The following is a 20,409-nucleotide window of genomic DNA, read 5'->3' as shown; positions in this document are numbered from 1 at the left end:
ATACTTCTGGCACTCTTGACACCATTGTGGAGGAAACCGATGAACAGATCAATGATGAGGTTGCGGTTGATGCTGCGCTTGAGGATCAATCAGTGATGACAGCCAAAGTGCCAGCCAGTGAAAGTGAATTGTCAAGTAATGATCAGGTGGTCTTTATGGAGGTTGGGGAAACAAACAATGCAGTCACTCAGTTTGTTGGAGACAATATAGATTTAAACATTGTCTCTATTCACGGAAACACTTCCTTTCACTCAATGGGTTGGATCGAAGTCACCTCTCCGGCACCACCTTTGCCAGATCCACAGACAACAGCAGCTTTCCCCCGGGTGAAGTTGAAGGCACTCGACAAAGCTAAGATCCTGAGAGGAACTGAAGTAAAGATTATTCCATTTACGAACAGGAAACAGATAGGAACGAACGCGATCATGTTTCTCCCCCTCGCTGAGCTTTCCTCCTCCCTGGCTCATGATCAGCCACTCCTCACTCCAGGTGACACACTCTGGGCAGCGGGGTGGGTGATCAAAGCCAACGATCCTGAGTTCCCACACTCCAACTGGAATGGCTGGATGAAGAGAATCCATGCTAATGATGCAAAGCAGAGCACACAGATCGAGTTCCTCCCAGTTATTGAAGGAGACCCTAATGACCTCAACACCATCTTCACCACTCTGAAAGAGTGCATACGGCGCGCTGGGGTCGCTATAGTGACCTTTGATCTTCCGATTTGGCTGAAGGCTGTGAATATAATAAAGCAGGCAAATCTACCCGTCATTCCAAGGTTGGGTGGTTTTCACCTGCTGAAGTCTTATCTTGGATCAATGGGTAATATCATGGAAGATTCTGGACTACTAGATGTGATCCAGTTGATCTATCCTGGAAGTACGACAGCCAACCACATCATGGATGGAGGATGTTTTGACAAGGCAATCCGTGTTCACCTCCTCATCGATGCAGCCATCTATCAACACATCATGAAACTTGCCTTCACTGAGGAGGAGCGTGGTGACATGAAGACCTTCATGGAGAAGGTGGCTGATGGGAAGATGGGAGCCAGTCATGATGTTGTTGAGTCTGAAGAAGACATAGACAATGACTGTTGAAACTTCTGACATTGTGAATGAGAAATAACTCTTGAGTATTATATATGTATGTGAAATAAAAGCTACTTTGTGTGTAAATGTAAAAGTGAAAATATAAATGTTAACAATCAACTCAGAATCATGAAAAACCCTTATTTGACCCCTCATAAGTTACTTAAGGGCCGATTTAAAAAAATAAAAATTCTCGAAAATAATTTTTCGGTACCCGAATTCAACAGCTTTTTTTCTGGGTTTCCCACGGGAGTTGAACTTCAACATTTTAACACATGTTATTACACACCTTTACAAACATATTGGTGAAGAAATCTTTTGGTAACAATTTAGTTAATAGATTTGTGAAATATCTCATAAAATGCCCTTACTACTTGCAAAATGGAGACGATTGTCACAGGGCCCGCAAGGCTTACCCCGCTCTAGCAGGGAAAATGGCCTTAAAATGCCTGTTGTTGTGTTGTGAATGTAGCCTTACCTGATGCTATTACCTCGGCCATCTGCGGTAGATGGGGGTTATGTTTTCACCACTGTTTGTTTGTTACTTGGCAAAAATTTTTTTCCCCCAAGTACTGTATGTTGATCACTCCGGTTTGTGTGTGTGTGTGTGTTTGTATATGTGTTTGTGTGTTTGTCTGTCCGCTCACTTATACTTTCCTACAGGTTACAATTTTAAACCGATCTTCATGAAACTACACCAAATGGTAGAGTTGGTGGTCCGACAGTACCCTATATATTTTTGAGGTCAAAAGGTCAACATAGGCCAAAGGTCAACCACTTTTTTTGCAAATTTCTAAAATCCTCAATTTTCATCCGATTGACTTGAAATCTGATTCGGATTTTCAGATCAGCGAACTGAATTCGACCACCAACTATTTTTGAGGTCATCATAGGCTAAAAGGACAATATAGGACAAAGGTCAACAACAACAAACAACAGGCATTTTAAAGGCCATTTTCCCTGCAAGAGCGGGGGTTAGCCTTGCGGTCGCCATGACAATGTTCTCCATTTTGCCCTATTTTCTGCATCTCCCCTTGTTAACCCCCTTGCCCGCATTTCTTCTTCGACCATCTTTAGCCAAGTCTTTCTCGGTCTTCCCCGTCCTCTACTTCCTTCTACATTCATTCCCATCACTCTTTTCAACCAGTCACTTTCATCCTTCTTCAACACATGACCAAACCATCTCAACCTGTTTCTCTTCACAGCATCCATCACAGGCTCTATTCCCATCATCTTTCGCAATTCATCATTTGTCTTCCTCTCTCTCAACAATACTCCACACATCCACTGAACCATTCGCATTTCCACCCTTTCCAGCCTTCGTTGCTGCTCTACGTTCATTACCCATGTTTCACTCCCATAAATCATAACACTTCTCACACATGCAGCATACACCTTTGCCTTCAGCTTCAATGACACTCCCCTCCTCGTCAGCACGCCACTCAGTTCCCGAAACTTCTTCCATGCACATCTCACTCGAGCAACCATTGCCGAGTCTGATCCACCTTCTCCATTCAGCATGTCTCCAAGGTAACAAAATGTTTTCACACCTTCCAGCTTCACGCCATCTCCAAGATCCAACTCAACATTTCCTCCATCTGCAGCTCCCTCTGTGCACACCTTACACTTGAATGTAGTTGCCACACTGGTTAATGACCCTCTCAATCCACTACATTTTTGATGAACCCACTCAGCGCACATTGTACATTGAATGGAATTCACTCCGACACCCTTCCTGCACACAGCACACGGCCACTTCCCAGTTCTTTCCACCTCACCACATGCTTTACCACTTGCCATCACCTTCGTTTTTCCGATATTCACCTTCAGACCTTTTGTCTGCATACATTCCTTCCACTTGTTCATCTTCTCCTTCAGTACATCCATACTTTCTGCAATCAACACCAGATCATCTGCATACAACAACTCCCACGGTAAACCCTCCTTTATGTTCTGAGCCAGCACCTCCATCACAGCTACAAATAGTAGTGGACTTAGTACCGACCCCTGATGCACTCCCACCTTCACCTCAAACTTACCACTGTTCCCGTCCTTTGTCCTTACAGCTGTGCGCGCTCTTTTGTACATTGCCATCACTACTCTGATCAACCATTCCTCCACTCCTAACTTCCTCAATGCCCATGTCACGACTTCACGTGGAACCCTTTCGAATGCTTTCTCCAGATCAACAAACCCAAGAAACAACTTCTTCCTCTTCTCCATATACTGCTCCTGCAACTGCCTCACAATAAAAAGCGTGTCTGTCGTTCCTCTTCCTGGCATAAATCCAAACTGCATTTCGTCAATCTTCACTTTCTTCCTTATCCTCCTCTCCAACACCCTTTCCAATACCTTCATTCCATGCTCCAATAACTTTATCGCTCGATATGAGCCACAGTCCAGAGGGTCACCTTTCCCCTTGTATAGAGGGACGAGGGTACTCAGTTCCCAAGCCACTGGAATGCGGCCTTCTTTTACCACCAGATTTCAGATCTCTGTCATTCTCTTCACACCCCAATTTCCCGCTGCCTTCAACATATCTCCCACAACTCCCGTCGGCCCTCCCGCTTTTCTACTCTTCATTGCTTTTATCGCTTCCTCAACTTCCTTCTCGGTTATATTCTTTGCCGGTCCTAAAACTGGGTTACTCTCGATGTTGCCATCCCATTTATTCTCTGCATTCAACAGTATTTCCATGTATCTCTTCCATCTTCCTTTAATTCCATCTGGGTCCACAACGATTTGTCCCACTTCATCCTTCAAGCAACTCACCCCCATCACATCACACCTCTCTTTCGCTATCTGCTTTGCAATCCTGAATACCGCTCTCTGACCCTCTTCCGAATCCAAGCGTTGTCCGAACATTTTCCTACATGCCTCCTGTGCCTTTGCTACCTCTTTCTTTGCAGCCTTCTTGGCTGCCTTATAACTTTCATGCTCTGCCTTTTCTGCCCCCATACCCTTTGCCTTCTGCCACTGCTTGAACTTCGTCTTCTTCTCGTCAATCTTCTTTCCAACTTCATCATCCCACCACCATGTTTCCGAGTGCCTGTCCTTTTGTCCTTTTGTCCATCCACATACCTCACCAACGGCTCCCAACAGACTATCTTTCATTGACATCCAACCACTTTCAAGCTCAACCACATCATCCTCCACCATACTCAGCCTCTCTTTTAATGCCTCCCTCACTGTCACCTCTTTCAACCTCCACACCTTCATTCTCGGTTGGTACTTCACCCGCCGAGCTCTCCTCGCACCTTTCACCCTTATGTCACAGACAACCAAGTGGTGCTGTGAAACAGCCTTCTCCCCCGGGATCACCTTTGTGTCCCGGAGGTGCCCCCTATCTCGCCTATGCACCATCAGGTCGTCAACGGTTGTCGTCGACCCACCTGACGTGTATGTAACAAGCTTATTATCCTCTTTCTGGAACTGAGTATTACAAATCAACAAATCAGCTCCATCAGCAAACTCCAAAATCCTTTCACCTTCTCCATTTCTCACACCATATCCGTAACCCCCATGAACTCCCTCAAAACCGTCCATACTCCTTCCCACATGTCCATTTAGGTCTCCTCCGACCACAACAACTTCCTCATCTTTCACGTTTTCCATCAGCTTCTCTATAGCACACCAGAACTTGTCCTTCTCTTCATCGCTCCGACCAACCTGCGGAGCATATCCCGAGATGACGTTCACCAAGAGCTTTCCAATCATCATTTTCACCATCATCAACCTTTCACTCACTCGAGTCACACTCACCACACTGTCTACAAACTCCTCAGAAAACAGGACACCAACACAATTCACGCCCTCCGGGCACCCTTGTCACACAAACTTGTATTTCTGTCCCTGCCTACCCTTCACCATTCTCACACCACTTCCCTTCCATCTCGTCTCCTGCACACAACATATGTCCACTCTTCTTCTGACCAATACTTCCACCACTTATCCTGATGTCCCTGTCATTGTCCCTACATTCCATGTCCCAAATCTCAGAAACTGATCTCCACGTCGGGCATCAGACGTTTCGTCGTCATAAATGGAATGATTTCCACCCTTGCTTCGATCGGGTTCCCCACCTTGAGTTTTGACGAGAGGGAGTGGGGTCCCCCACGGGGTACTTCGGGCTGTACCCTGCCCATATGTCGTCGTAATTGTCATGGTTCTCTTTTTGAGGCAATGTTTTTATGGCCGGATGCCCTTCCTGACGCCAACCCTTTTAGTCGCCTCTTACGACACGCAGGGATACGGTGTACCTATTCTAAACCGGGGTACACACCGGGTATAGGCCAAAGGTCAACAACCTTTTCAAATTCCTAAAATCCTTAATTTTCATCTGATTGACTTGAAATTTGAATAGGATTTTCATATCAGTGAACTGAATTCAACCAACAACTATTTTTGAGGCCAACACAGGTCACAAGGTCAACATAGGCCGGATTTCTAAAATTGTTAATTTTCATCCAATGAACTTAAAATTTGAAGACGATTTGCATGTCAGGTCGCTGAATTCAACCACCAATATTTCTGAGGTAAAAAAGATGCTCTACTGAGTGCCATTCTACTTTCTTCTCTTTTGCCAAGTGTCACTCTATCAGTGATTTTTCATTTGTTTGTTTGTTTGTTTGTTTGTGTGTGTGTAGGAGATCTCAAAAGGATTGTTGGTTGTGTGACTGGAGAAATTGATTAGATTTTTGGTGAATATCCGGATCCGGCTACTACATTTTTTGAAGTGATTCTTCACCATTTATCAGATGGAATAAAAAAATGATATACAGTATAGCCTGGTGTTTCAAAAAGTTGTGGACAACTTATAACAAAACTTGGTGGACGAGTTGGTTAGGCGACAAGAACAAGCCAATTAGATTTTGGTTCAGGTCTGGATCCAGATCTGGCCTATCAGTGGGATACAAAATTTGAACTGTTCCGCCTGACGGAGGTTTGCTTTCTACCGAGTACCGTTCTAGTTGTTGTCGTGTGTTGTATATATGAATGGCCTGCCTAGAATATGGTTAACACCCAGTTGGCAGATCTGTATGTGTCACTACCCACAGGTCACAAGAACTGCCTATGAATATGCCAGTAGCTCTTCCCGATAACGGGTGTTTTTTTTATCGATCTGCCTTTTGCAACCTTTAAAGGTGCTGGTAATTATTGGATTTCATTAGTCCCCTTAAATAATTTAGATACCCTCCAGGGAAAGCTCAAGGAAGCAAAATATTTGCACGACAAGATATTTCTTTCACAGATCAAATATTTCAATATTTGAACCATATGAGCGCGACAAGATGTGAGGCAGGGCAGACACGTGGTCTTGTGTAAGACAATAATTAATTTGCAAGAGACAGAACATAAGCAGAATGGGTCTTGGGATGACAGACACAATGAATAAATAAATATACACTTAATAGGACAGTGGAAGTACGATTTTAGGTGCCACCACACACAACTCCCAAAAATTCAGAACCAGGCTGGGTTTTATAGGATGCAGCATCCTGAGCGGTGCTGGGGCATTGCCCCAATGCAACTTGGGGTTGTTGTTCTTCCTTGTGTTGTTCCCTAGCATATCTCTCCATAGGCTACCGGGCAGGTGAGCACGAACAGGGCTCTAACAGTGATTATTCCCCCAAAGCACTCGGAGGGATTGCAAGGCACAGACAGAGAGACAGACAGACAAGAGCTGCCTCTGCTTTTATCATTTCCCTGGCACATCCCTCCCCCCCCCCTTTTGGGGATACACCAGCCCACTCCAGCACCGCAACCAACTATACTACTCTCAACTAATTGGGGACGCCACTTCGTGGTGGTTGTACCACCCAACTTAGGTCCGGGGCCAAGTCTTCCTCATTCTTCCCTGTGGCCTGGATTCATCAGGGCAGCGCGGTCACAGTCAGAGTGCCCTTTCCCTCGTGTCTTTCTCTCTTTTACTCTCTCTCTCTCTAACTTTGTTGTGGCCCTGACTTAGTGAAGGCGGGGTACACCATCCAGGATGTGAGGGATCTCTAGGTCATTCCTGCGAGATCGACCAGCTGTCTCCATGCCGCGGGCTTGTTGAAGAGAAATGTCCTGGGCTACACAACAATAACAACAACAACAACAACAACTGTAATACCCCACATGCCCAGCACTAGCCATTCACATTCGCCATGGGCATGCCCACTAGTGGTGACTCCTGTGCATGTGCTTGTAGGGGCAATCTAAGCCCAGCGTTCTGGGCCTTCCTCCATCAATCACGAGTATACACTGGTTTCGCAGCAGTTCCTATTGGGCTTGTTACAGAGGCTGGGTGATGTCACTGTGACACCCTGACCTGACCTGGCCTGGATCCGAAATGTTTTTTTTTTGGGAGGGGGGGGGGGGGCAGGCACCAGGTGGGACACCATTATCCTGTCTAACCACTAAATCGGCCAACACCGCCCCTCCCGCCCCACCCCCAGCAGTGGTATGAAGGATAACATTCCGCTAAGCTTTTACCTTAATACAGGAAGGCAATGCTATTTTGGTGCTTCCAACTTTGCAAAAACGAAACTGCTTCGGCATCACTATATATCTGAAGATGCAAGATGTGTGGTCTTCTGATGTCAGTTTCAAGTCAGATAACTCTCACCTTAACTGTTACATTGTATCACCATAAATTCGTGTAAAATTTATTTCTAATTATTGGAGAAACTTATCAAAGCTGAGAGTGAAATTTTCATTGTTAAAATACCTGTGTATACGTGTGATGAGGTCACCATTCTGTATTGCTTGGTGACGTCATCTCACCGTAACTTCCTGAGCATATTCCTCAGTAGATCAGCAGGTTCGCCTCCAGGTGCTCCAGGCAATGCAATGTCCTCCAATCATTCGGCTGAACTTTACCAAACAGATTTCATAAGGCAACAGTTTCGATTATCTTCATCTCCTCCGAAAGGTAGGTTCGTTTCCACTGAATGTTGATCCATAGGTCTCTCTCACCTTCAGAGTATTGTCTGTTTGAGCTATGTTACGATGTTACTTGCTCTGCGTCAGGTGGGGGGAACCTTTCCTTGTCGGAGGCCTAACAGCTATGGTTAAACTTGCTGCGGGCCGGATATATGCCTATAGTGATGTCAGTGATTTAAACAGCACATATGCGGATATGTAATGTAACTATGGTAATCTTTGTGACTCTTATTACCGCACATATGCAGATATGTAATGTAACTATGGTAATCTTTGTGACTCTTATTACCGCACATATGCAGATATGTAATGTAAGTAACACAGGAAAACATTTACATATTAATAATTGTCATAATCTTCAATTACTAAAAGGAGCTGTGTGTGTGTGTGTGTGTGTGTGTGTGTGTGTGTCATTGGTTGTGTGTCGTTTTGTGTGTGTGTCATTGGTTGTGTGTCGTTTTGTGTGTGTTATTGGTTTTGTGTGTGTGTGTATGTAAGTGTGTGTATATATATATATATGTGTGTGTGTGTGTGTGTGTGTGTGTGTGTGTGTGTGTGTGTGTGTGTGTGTGTCACAAACTCCATACTAAAGGGTTCCTGCTGTCATGAATGAATGAATGATCGTTTTAAGGCCATTTTCCCCACTAGAGCGGGGGTTAGCCTTGCGGGCCCCATGACAATCATGGTTCCCTGTTTGAGGCAATGTTTTTATGGCCGGATGCCCTTCCTGACGCCAACCCTTCGTTGCCTCTTACGATGGGCAGGGATACGGTGTACCTATTCTAAATCAGGGTACACACCGGGATCATTCATCCCAACAAGCTGGTACTCAATTTGCCCACCTTGGAAGGATGACAGGCTGAGCCAACCCCAAAGGATGATAGGCTGTCATGGAGTAATAAAAATGGTACCATGAGGTAATCATAGATTTACTTGGTTGGAAAACCAGTAGTCAATTTGATTGGTTTGAGAGCTAATAGTGAATTTACTGATGCATGTTAAACAGGCCTCCCGTTTTCCAGTATTCATTGGTGGACGATAAAGAGCCCATGATGTCCTTCGCAAAGAGTTGGCGAGCTATCGCTGGTACCATGAACAAGTTCCAAATTTCTGCTCTAACTCACAGAGGGCAGCATATCAGCAGCAAAACTGCACCGTCAGCCATTGATGCTACCCCGCAGCCATGTGCTGAATACAAACAAAAAATAAGTAAATTTACTGGTTTGGAAAGCGAATAATTAATTTACTTGTTTGGAAAGCTAATTAATAGATCAAGTTGAAACAAAAATTATTGTCCATTTTATCATAAATATGCCTGTTTTAAAAGCCGTGGTTTCAGGATTGAGGAAGAAGAAGTGGGACCTCGAGCTTTATTCTAGTGGTCCCAACGGTAACATTAATTCTTCTACGACAGCAGGAATGCATTATAATGACATGGGAGGAACAAACAAAATTATTTATCGTACTATTTCTCAAACAAATTAAAAACAAGTACAAATACATTCAAAGCATACCGCCCCCATGCCAAATAAATAACTAACACACCCTATTGGCAGATGGCATACCTCAACCACCAGTGTTTCATCCGAAGTTGTAACTTTTTGAAAATTAATTTCATAATTAATCGAAATAAATTAATTAATTAAAAATGTAATTTTTTTTAAATAAATTAAAAAACTGTCGTATCCAGATCGGGATCTTCACCAACATCGAATAAATTCGTCCTTGTGACATTCCCAACCTCTCCACCAAGTTTTGTCCGAATCCATCCACAACTTTTTGAGATATCGTGCTACATATCGTTATTTTGCCCTATCTCTCAATGGTGAAGAATCACTTTTTAAAAATTCCTCTATCCCGATCTGGATCTTCACCAAAATCTAATAATTTCGTCCTTGTGACATTCCAAACCTCTCCACCATGTTTCGGCCGAATCCATCCACAACATTTTGAGATATCCTGTTCACAAACAAACAGACAGGGGTGAAAAACATAACCTCCACCCACCTTTGGAGGCATAGGTAAAGTATATTAAACGGAAGGAACACAGAAACCACAAGAACCTCAGCCACGACAACAATTACGTGTTATTAAAGATCCTTTTTCACATACAATATTTCACTTCATTTTACACGTCATTGACACTCACAGATGGACATGCAACATGTTTGTGAAGTACAGCTTGCTTTCTTTTGATTCAATCTGTCAGGGACGTGACAGGTAAGCACGCCTAGTAATAATAATTTTAAAGTAATTTACCTAATTCCTTTTGATGAGAATGTCCATGTTGGGGGTGAATACTTGTTGCTATTTCTTAAGTTGATTTTGAGTGAAGTAATAATAGCTACATAAAAATATTGAATAAAATATCACCACGTGGGTCGGTCCAAAACATGTCACGGGCCTGAGGTTCCCAGAAAACATTGGAAAACCTGTTACCATGGTGTTCTTCAATGTAAGTTTGTATGAGTATGATATGTATTTAAATGCAATGCCTTCCAACATTACTTCATCATAAAATGATTGGCAGTGGTACAAATGACACCGTAATGTGGTGTTGTGATTTTTCGAGTTGATTGTTAAGGGGTCTTTATTCTGGGATATCACCAAGTTTACATTTAAAACTTCCTTCATTGTGTTTGATTTTACCTATTTTCATTTTCTTATTTACTCTTCCCATGTCTCCGTGGCCTTATCTACAGCTCTGGCTGACTATGGTGAAATCAAGTGTGTGGCACACTCACTCAGAGCAGAATAGCAAGACAGCGCTACTCTTGGATAACAGCAAAGAAGTGTCAGTGGTTATGGCAGAGCCAGGAGACTCGTATGGAACAATTAAGGAAGGAGCCCAACTCCAGGAGCTCTTCTATGAGGAAACGCAGGTAAAGTTTTCCAAGAATTTGCACCTTTGCACACATTGCCATTTTTAAAGAATTCTGAATTCTGATTTCCTCTTGTACAGTAGTTTTCCATCAATTTTTTTTTACTCAACTCTTATTTCTTGCTATAATTGCACATGACAATGCAGGAATGTTTCTATTGTACTTTAAGGACAAGTCTCATTCTCTATATTTCCATTTTCACTGAAAACTTGGCCTGAATAACAGAGAGAAACGCATCCCTGTTTGTCTTTTAGCAATTAGTACAGAAAGAGTGTAAAAGGTTAACCAGATTGAAAGTAAAATAAGTACTGAGATCTAAGTAGAAACATCTTTACCTTGATATTCCCTTCTCCACAAGATGTAAAGGTCAGAATGTGAGGTGTGCTATTGGACAAGTAGATTTGCTGATAGCTATCACTTTCACACTCCTCCACGCAACAAATATAAAGATAAAATCTGACGTGAGTATAGAAAGGATCCATCCAGTAGTCTTGAGAAATCGCCAGACCAAACAGTTCCACTTTTCTTGCTTTTAAACAAACCACGTGACATGAGAAACATACATCACTGCAGCATTGGATTATGGGGAAAATAATGGACTCTTCTTCTTCTCCTACTCTTCCCTTTATAAGGGGTGATGTCCAATGGTACAAAGCTTCTGCCCAGCCTTGGCCACGATACACGATACCTCAGCCATCTCTCTCCACTCTCCAACCACCCCTACCTTACTGATATCCCTCTTCATACAATCCTCCCATCTCAACCGCATTCTACCTCTTTTCCTCCCACCTTGCTCCCTCAACTTATCTGCTCTCTTTACCATTCTCTCTTCCCCCATCCGCACCAAGTGTCCAGCCCTTCTCAGCCAGCATTTCACCAATCCAATTTCCCCATCAAGCTCATCTGCACAACAATCACCTCCCTCAGTTTATCCATCCTCCTTCTATCCACCCTCTTCACTCCCACAATCATCCTGACCCAGTTGTTCTGGCAAACTTGCAGCCTCTGTTATTGTTTCTCTGTCAGTGCCACCATCTCCAGACCATAAAGCTAGGCCGGCTTTACACACGACATGAGAACCTTCCCTTTCAATCTCCTTGGATATCTTTCTGTCTGCAATTAATCTCTCCACCCTCCTTCACGCATTCGCACCCACCTGAAACGTCTGCCTCTGACTTACCATCCCCGGTCACTGTTCCCCTCCAGGTACTCAAACCTATTTCCTTGTCTGCTCTCTTTCTCCTCTAACCTGATATTCATTTCTCTTCTCTGCTGCCCAACCCACATCACCTCTGTCTTCTCCATGCTCATTTTCAGCCCATGTTTCTCAAATGCCTCCTTACACTCCCCCAATACTCCTCGCATCTGCCGCCTAATCTCCACCACAACAGCCATATCGTCTGTATACATCTTCCCCAGCATACCCCTCATGTTTACCTTCCTGCTCACCAGCTCTATCTCCATCAACATGGGTGGGCTGCGAGAGCTTCGCTGCCTCAAACTGATGTTCAAACTGAGCCCCTCCGACATCCCAGGACCAACCAAAACTCTCCCCTTCATTCCCTTGTATATCCCTTCTACCAACCCAACTTCTGCTTCCGGCACTCCTGTCTCAGTGTCGCCATCACCATCTCTCTCAGGACAGTGTTGTAGGCCTTTTCCAGCTCCACAAATTCCAATGCCATTTCACCTCGCACTTCCAGCCTCTTCTCCACTAGCTATCCCAGCGTGAGCATCGCATCTGTCAACCCACTACCCTTTCAAAACCCCTGCTTCTCTTCTCCGATCTCCATCTCCATACACTTAATTATCCTCCCATCCAGAACGCTCTCCAGCACCTTCATGACATGACTTATGAGCATAATGCCCCTGTACTTCCCCGGATCTTGAACATCGCCCTAGACCTTCCATATCGGCACAATTAACCCTGTTCTCCAATTCTCCGAATTGAACCCTCTCTCTGATGCATACATTCAACAGATTCTTCGGCCAACTGACTTCGACTTCTCCTGCTGCAATTATCATCTCTGTACACACATCACCAATGCCTGGTGCTCTTCCCTTCTTCATCCTCTTCAATGCTGTCTACACCCCCTCCTCCGTGATCTCCACCAACTTCACTTTCCCTTCTACATATAACACGGTAGCTCCAGCTCTATGTTGTTTTCTTCCCAGATCAACAGCTCCTTGAAATATCCTTCCCACACCTTCATTACTGCACCCTTTATCACGAGCCGCGCGCCACCATCCTTAATCACCACCCACCCCTTCATGTCCTTACTATTCTCATCATTGTCAAGCCTCACCATGAGCCAATTTATATATCAACTTCTTCCCAACATCCTCTTCCCACTTGTCGTACACCTCCTCTTCCATATCATTCCTCGCCCAATCCACCACTCTCTTTGCTGCTTTCTTATTTTTCCCATGCAGGTGCAGTGCCCTTGAATCCGGTTGCCACCCCTTCATACTTGATCTTCTCTATCCTCTTCCAAACCTTGTTTTCAACAACTGTTTTCACTACTTCCTCTGTCCATCATACCTGGTTTCTATCCTTCGACAATGCACCCTTTCCTGACGCCCTTCCACACAACACTTCTGCAATCCCCCGAAACGCCTTTGTATCACCTCCAGGTCAACCATTCCTATCATCCTCTCCAGTGCGTCCCTGAATTCCTGCTTCTCCACCCCAGTCCTTCCCATTTGTGGCCTATAAACCGACATAACACACACCATTTGCCTCTATCACCACCCGTGCTATGACTATCCATCCCTCCCATCTTCGCACTCTGATCACCTGCTTGGGTGATCTCTTCTGACACGATTATTCCCATGCCATTACTCCTTCCATCCCCATCTGTGTGCAACAGCTTGTGTCCTCCTACCAATCTCCTCGCCCTGTCTCCGTTCCATCTGGTCTCCTGCACACACAACACTTTTAACCTCCGTCTCGACATCATCTACACCACCTAAATAATGGGCAAAAAATATATCTGGATTTGCACTCCTTTCAGTCATTGATCCGTACCAAGAAAAACGTATTTAACATATTTGTTTTGTGTGAACACACCACAATAGTTTGTATTTGAACTTAGAAAATTCCGATTCATTTTCGTAATTACTCCCTTAATTGCATTCCTTAATTACTGCAGAAAATACTGTAGGTGTAAAATGTTGTAATCACTTAACAACCCTCTATAGTCTATACAGAAAAGTGATATTACCAAAAGACTCTGAATATCAACAACCTTGAAGGAAAATCAAATTGAAATGTGATGGACTTTTTGTCTGGATAAGAGCCCTTTCGAGTCATTGGCTACGTGAGAGTTGAGACACTAATTTGTATAGAGCTGTCATGTTGTTGTTGGATGTAACTATTATGTAATCATATCACCTATAGGCGCAGGAAACTGAAACCACACCTTGGTGGCAAAGCCAGTTCTTTGTGCGAGAACCTGTGCTATTTGGCACTTGGGATGGTGTCTTCACGTCCTGCTTGATCAATATTTTTGGTGTTGTCATCTTTCTGCGCACTGGCTGGATGGTGGTAAGTTATGATACAGACAGAGTTTACAAAGATTTTATTTAGGGTCCAGATGCAGATTCAAGTTATCAGTAGGATACAAAATGTAAAATGGTCAGTCTTATGGAGGTATGCGCTCTACCGAGTGTCGTTCTAGCTTGATTGGTACCCACGCCAGAGGAAAGGGTATTGCATTTGGGTCTGTTTGTTTGTCTGTTTGGCCGCACAGAATGTGAGTATGTGTATCCATTACATTAGACCCTTTAGAGCCCTAGGAGTTTAAAGACACGTAAGACCATTTCAGAACCTGTGCTGATGGAAACTACTTTGAGTCTGACGAAGACTGTTGGGTTATTACATTCTGTGGCAAGCAAGAAAATGCGCAGCGAGGCCCGCCACAGTTAGACACGATCTCTCGCATATGTCACACTAGAATCTGGCCGATGCCGCTTGGTCCGGATGTTTTCTCCTCAAGCGGACCTGGTGGATACGCTCACTTCTCGCCTCTGCGAATTATGTGATGGCTTTGTTGACAATTCTTCTCCAAGACGAGCGATCTGCAGTTTGGTGTTCCCACATGGCCGGGTCAATATCACAGCGTTTTATCTCAGCGCTGAGACAATCATTGTAGCACTTTCTAGGTTTCCCATTGCCATGTTTGCCCACAGCCAGTTCCCCATAAAATAACTGTTTCGAGATCCTTAAATCACTCATTCTTAAGAGGTGACCAGCCCATTGCAGTTGTCGTTTTTTGATGATACTCTCCACCGATACACAGCCAGATTTAATTAGCACTTCCAGATTGGAAACTCTTTCCTTCTATGTTATGTGCAGGGTTTTCCACAGACATCATTGATGTAGAGCTTCCAGCTGACAAATGTGGCGACTATAGGTTGTCCAGCACTCAGCACCGTACAGCAATGCACCCAGAACCACAGCTCTATAGACTGCTAATTTAGTAATCATTTTAATATCGTGACTGTTCCAGACTCTGTGGTAAAGACGGCCAAAGGATGTGCTGGTCTTTGCTATCCGCCGAGAGATTTCCCGATCCAATTGAACATCATCACACAAAACACTCCCTAGATAGGTGTAAGCATCCCTGTTCTTCAGTTGTTGACTGTCCACGAAGACTAGGTGGGGGCTGGGGCACAACACACTCCTGTACCTGCCTCTTAACCGATCCTCCATCGCCATTTGACCTTTCCCCAACTCCTACGCAAAATATATGTTCATGGTATTGTTGTGGGCGCACCGCGACTCTCGCACCCTCTCCTCCTCATCACCCGAATCTGGTGGCAAGCGTAGCAAGACAACCGGAGGTGTGTCGGACACGGTGGATACCAATTACCAGATGGACTGCAAGAGGCTCCATCTCTCCACAAGCATTACACTGATTTTTCGCAGTAACCCGATAAATGGCCTGGTTGACTCTGGCCTTTGTCCAAATAATTGGTTACCTGCCCAGTATCATGTGAGCAATCACTGTTGATCATTAAAAACGTCCGCTGGTGCACACATCCACCACACTAATGCCCGTGGCTTCACCGTTGCCTTGACAGGGAGGCAATAGGGAGTACTACTGCTTACCCAAGTCGGACCCTGTACAATCCTGTAGACCCCGTTGAACTCTATAGATCCTCAAGACCCCTTATACCCCTAAGACTCTGTAGATCTTGTTATACTTTTTAGAACACTTAGACTTCTAAGACACTCCTTTATACCCTTTAGAGCTTTAGATATTTAGACTCTCACACCTTTCAGACCTTGTAATAACCTGCAGATGTTGTTGGTAGCTTGGGTGTTGGCTTAATGGTTAAGGTGGCTGGCCTGGGATCTCAGGGTCCTAAGTTCAAGCCCAGTCCCCCATTGAATTAACACCATATGGGTTGACTCAACCTGTCATCCTTCCGAAGTCGCCAAAATGAGTACCAGCTTACTGGGATGAATGAGTCGTTCGAGTATCCTGCGTCGGAGTGGCGGCCCATCCAGGATTGTGCCCAATAGGCAAGAAACTGCTTCGGCAGCCCTATGCATCTGAAGATGCAAAAAGGAGTGGTCATCATCATCATCGGATGTCTTTGATCTTTATACCCTTTTTAGATGTTTTAAGACCATTTAGAACCCTTCAAACAATTTTGACCTTTTAGACCTTAAATTACACCGTTTCAACCCCTTCAACCTTTTCAGACCCTTTCGACTCTTTTGATTCATTTAGACCTTTCGACCTTCAGACCATTACAACTTGTCAGACCTTTTACCTTTACACATTTACAACGATACCATTTAGATCTTAATTTTCATTCAATGCGATTTAATTTCGTACATCCTTCCATTTATTTGCCACACAAAATAACCACACAAAACAAGTCCTGGCGAGGGTCTGCAATACCTCCAAGTCTGCAATCCCTCACCCAATTGCTCTTTCATGGTTTGTTTTGTTTTACACTGCTATTATTTTTTTTGTATCCAAAGTCAAGGCTCATGAAAGATCTAGGACATTGAATGGAGCAGAATACAACAGAACAAAGAGAACAGTAGAGAGAGAGAGACGGGGGGGGGGGGGGGGGGCGGGGGGGGAGGGGCAGGATTGAAGGACACTAACAGCAGGATTGAAGGACAAAGTAGAGGGAAACTTGGACAAATGAGGGATATGGGGAATGCATGGCGTGTACAAGATGGATATAGAAGCACAACACAACATTTTGATGGAGGTGTGTGTTTGAGGTGGGATGGGGGTGGTCATAATGGGAAGAAAAGATCATGGTTTTAGATGTGGGATGATATGAGATGGTGATGAACAGCTGTATTGAGCATCTGGAGGGAAAATGAGATTGAAGAGAATGTGGAAGTTGCTTCCGCACAAGTGGATAATACTGCAGATAAATCTCCCAATACCCAGTCTCATTAAAAGAAGCAGATAAAATACTCGCAGTAACAAAGAAAAGTAAAACTGTGAATACATATGAATAAGCATGGCAATCATAAGCATATAAATAAGTTCACTGACTTGGCTCTTATTAATGTGACATTTTAAAGACAGTTCTAAGCAAAACGCGGCAATACCCACTTTTAAGGTTATTGCGGCACATGTAACTAAATGATTGCATCTTTCTTGTGCTTTTTGCTATTCGTCAATGAATTTTAAATCTCATTTTATGTTTTCACTTTGATGAAGCATGCTCATGTCCTTAAGACTTCCACCACTTGTCGTCCTGCGCTTCCATGAGTCACAGAACTTCTGTATGAAAAGAAAATGACCATGTGAATTGTCTCGTTTAGTTAATAAAACTTGCTTTTTCTTCATTGTGTTACTCACAACATCTAACTGATTTACAAGACATTCTAAATCGATATTATGCTATTTATTGCTAGCCTTGTGAACTGTGATGTTGAAGCAAAGGTTGCATCTTGCACAAGTATGCTGTATTTTTGTATAGGGAAATGTAGGTGTGTTGCTGAGTGTCGTGATGGTCTTCCTGGCGATCATGGTTGCTCTTGTGACGGTTATGTCTGGTATTGGCATCTGTGAACGATGCAAGATTGGCAGCGGCGGAACTTATTACATGATCTCAATTGTTTTGGGCAGCCGAGTTGGAGGGACAACAGGCCTACTGTACGTCTTTGGCCAGGTGAGTACAGGAGAATGGAATAGTAATTGTCAGTTTTTCTTCAGAATAGTCTTAATAATGGAAAATAGATGAGATATGTGGCCATTTGCACTTTCTTTACTCTCAGAATGGCTATTTGTAGTATCAGTGAATGTCACCTTTGGACTGTTTTTTTTTTTTTTTTTTAATGGGATATTGCCTGCCACAACGCCAGAAGGGGCCACACGAGGTGGGGGCTACACAAAGAAAACAAAAGCAGAACAACCAGCCTCTTGGAATGAAACGAGACAAATGTAAAAAGTTGTCTCTTCTCAGAACAAAAAGGGCTGGGAGGGGTTAACTAGTCTGCTTTGAGACAACAGTGCCTCTACCCCAATTAAAGATGTTATTACTGATTTGTTGTCTAATTTCAGGTGACATTTTAGAGATTCTGTGTTGTTTCATTGAAGGATTTTCTGGTTTGGTTAAAAAGGTAGTTGAAGTTATCAATAAGTTTCTTCATTGTGCTAGATTGAGCCTGCTGCAATGTTTTCTTGCCCTGACCGATATGTGCAGTCTGTCGTCGGCGCACTCTATGTCACTGGCTTTGCCGAGTCGGTGCTAGCTTCATTTGATGTGACTCACGTGTGGGCAGTGCGTGGCTTGGCTGTTGGCGTATTGCTCGGCCTGCTGGCCATAAACCTGGCTGGGGTAATCTGGGTCATCCGTCTGCAGCTGGTTCTGCTTGTGCTTCTGGCTGTGTCCATGCTGGACTTTGTCACTGGCTCCTTCACACATCTTGATCCTGGTAAGTGGTACAGATCCAACTTGGGTGATTCCTACAATCCGTTGCTCTATTAGTTTGGAATGAGGGATATTGACACAAAGGCAATACAGTTTTTTGTGTTCTTGGTCATTACCTTTTCCACAAAAATAGATCTGATGATGTCACAAAAGGAGATTGGTTTGGTTGCCATAATAAAGATAACATTTCTATTCTTCTAGTAAAGCACCTTCTATCAAAGTATGACAAAAGGTGCTTTATTTAGTCTTCTTGCCTTTTAGCGCATGAATCAATTTTTCAAATGATCGGCACATAACAAGTCTGGTGTTGGCATCTATTTATCATGTGGCAATAATGTTGTTGATGCAAACCAGGAATTTAATTGGTCACAGGACACTGCCTTGACCCTTGAGGGACACTGGCCCTTAGAAAAGGCCTTGGGGGAGGGAAAGGGATCAACAATATCAACGAATACACATTCCATGCAATAATGAACAAATGCCACAAGCCAATCAAGAAGAAGACTCCAGTTACCCTCAGCAGAAAGTATAATCGCCATTATTACCCAGTTTTGGGCTGGGATTGCGTATTCAATGTTTGAACAACACAGGGTACCTGAAGGTAGACAAAAAAGCAATTTATTTCAACCACCGTAGACATACAGATGGTTGGCGATAACGTTAATAGTTGATGCGGTGACGTAATCCTTGCTACGTTTGTAATTCTACTCACAAAAATTATCAAAGCTGCAATGATGTAGCAATATAAGAAAAATGTATGGTTTATTACCATCAATACAATTGCCTTGTTATAATTTAATGTGACACCATGCAATAAATATCCTGTTAAGATCAGTCGGGAACGATTTGAATACAATTCACATTAACTGGAATGTTAAGTTGCGTCAGTATGGTTCGACTGGGCTACCGTAGAAATGTTCTCCAATATCAAAACTCCAGGAGGTCATAAAATATGCAAACATATGAAATAGCTTACATTAAGTACCGTACTTCTTTATCTTATGTAGAGAATGCTGTACAAAATCAGTTATTTATTCAGTACACTGTCAAGAAGCATATCCTGCACCAGGCTTTGTGTGGGGCCTATGTGATATGACAATGATGACACACACTAGCAGATGACTTTGCCCATAAAACTGATAAAACAACAAGATCTAAACAAGAAAGAGCAATCAGAGATTGCAGACCCTTGCCAGGATGTGTTTTTAGTGGTTTTTAAGGCGTTTATGTAAAAAAAAAAATGGCGGCCAAACCACAAACCGATGACGTCATCATTATTTATTTTCTCCACCAATTTATCCCGAGATGACGCTCAACAAATTTCATCTTGATCAGGATAAAGTGTTTTACTGGCCTGGTGTTGGGCGGACGCCTGGTGTTGCCTGGTGTTGGGCTAGCGGCTAGGGTGCCAGCTTAGGATCCAAGGATCCTGGGTTTGAATCCTGGTCGATCGCTGAATTAACGCCAGGGGGGTTGACTCAGCCTGTCATCCTTCCGAGGTCGGCTAATTGAGTACCAGTTCACTGGTAATTCCCTGTTTGTCGTAAAAGGCGATAAAAAGGGTTGGCGGCAGGAAGGGCATCCGGCCGTAA

General features: G+C 43.7%; 1 protein-coding gene across 4 annotated transcripts in view; it reads left to right on the top strand.

Moving 5' to 3' along the window:
* The window catches only part of SLC12A8 (solute carrier family 12 member 8), a 73,834-nt gene that overhangs the window by 9,487 nt on the left and 43,938 nt on the right, over positions 1-20,409 (top strand). For 3 of the 4 annotated variants that reach the window (XM_068123193.2, XM_078782279.1, XM_068123195.2), the window contains 4 exons: positions 10,721-10,900; positions 14,301-14,447; positions 17,864-18,055; positions 18,590-18,821. In XM_068123193.2, coding sequence (XP_067979294.2) covers positions 10,733-10,900; positions 14,301-14,447; positions 17,864-18,055; positions 18,590-18,821 — 739 coding nt within the window. In that variant the 5' untranslated portion in view covers positions 10,721-10,732. Of the gene's footprint in view, positions 1-7,870; positions 8,008-10,720; positions 10,901-14,300; positions 14,448-17,863; positions 18,056-18,589; positions 18,822-20,409 lie in introns of those variants that run through there. The other variant, XM_068123194.2, reaches the window with a different exon arrangement.

The sequence above is a fragment of the Myxine glutinosa genome, chromosome 7 (genome assembly GCF_964187855.1).
Source record: "Myxine glutinosa chromosome 7, kmMyxGlut1.1, whole genome shotgun sequence".
Classification (NCBI taxonomy): Eukaryota; Metazoa; Chordata; class Myxini; order Myxiniformes; family Myxinidae; genus Myxine; species Myxine glutinosa.
Note: the sequence above shows the minus strand (reverse complement) of the source record. Positions and strands in the feature narration are given on the sequence as shown.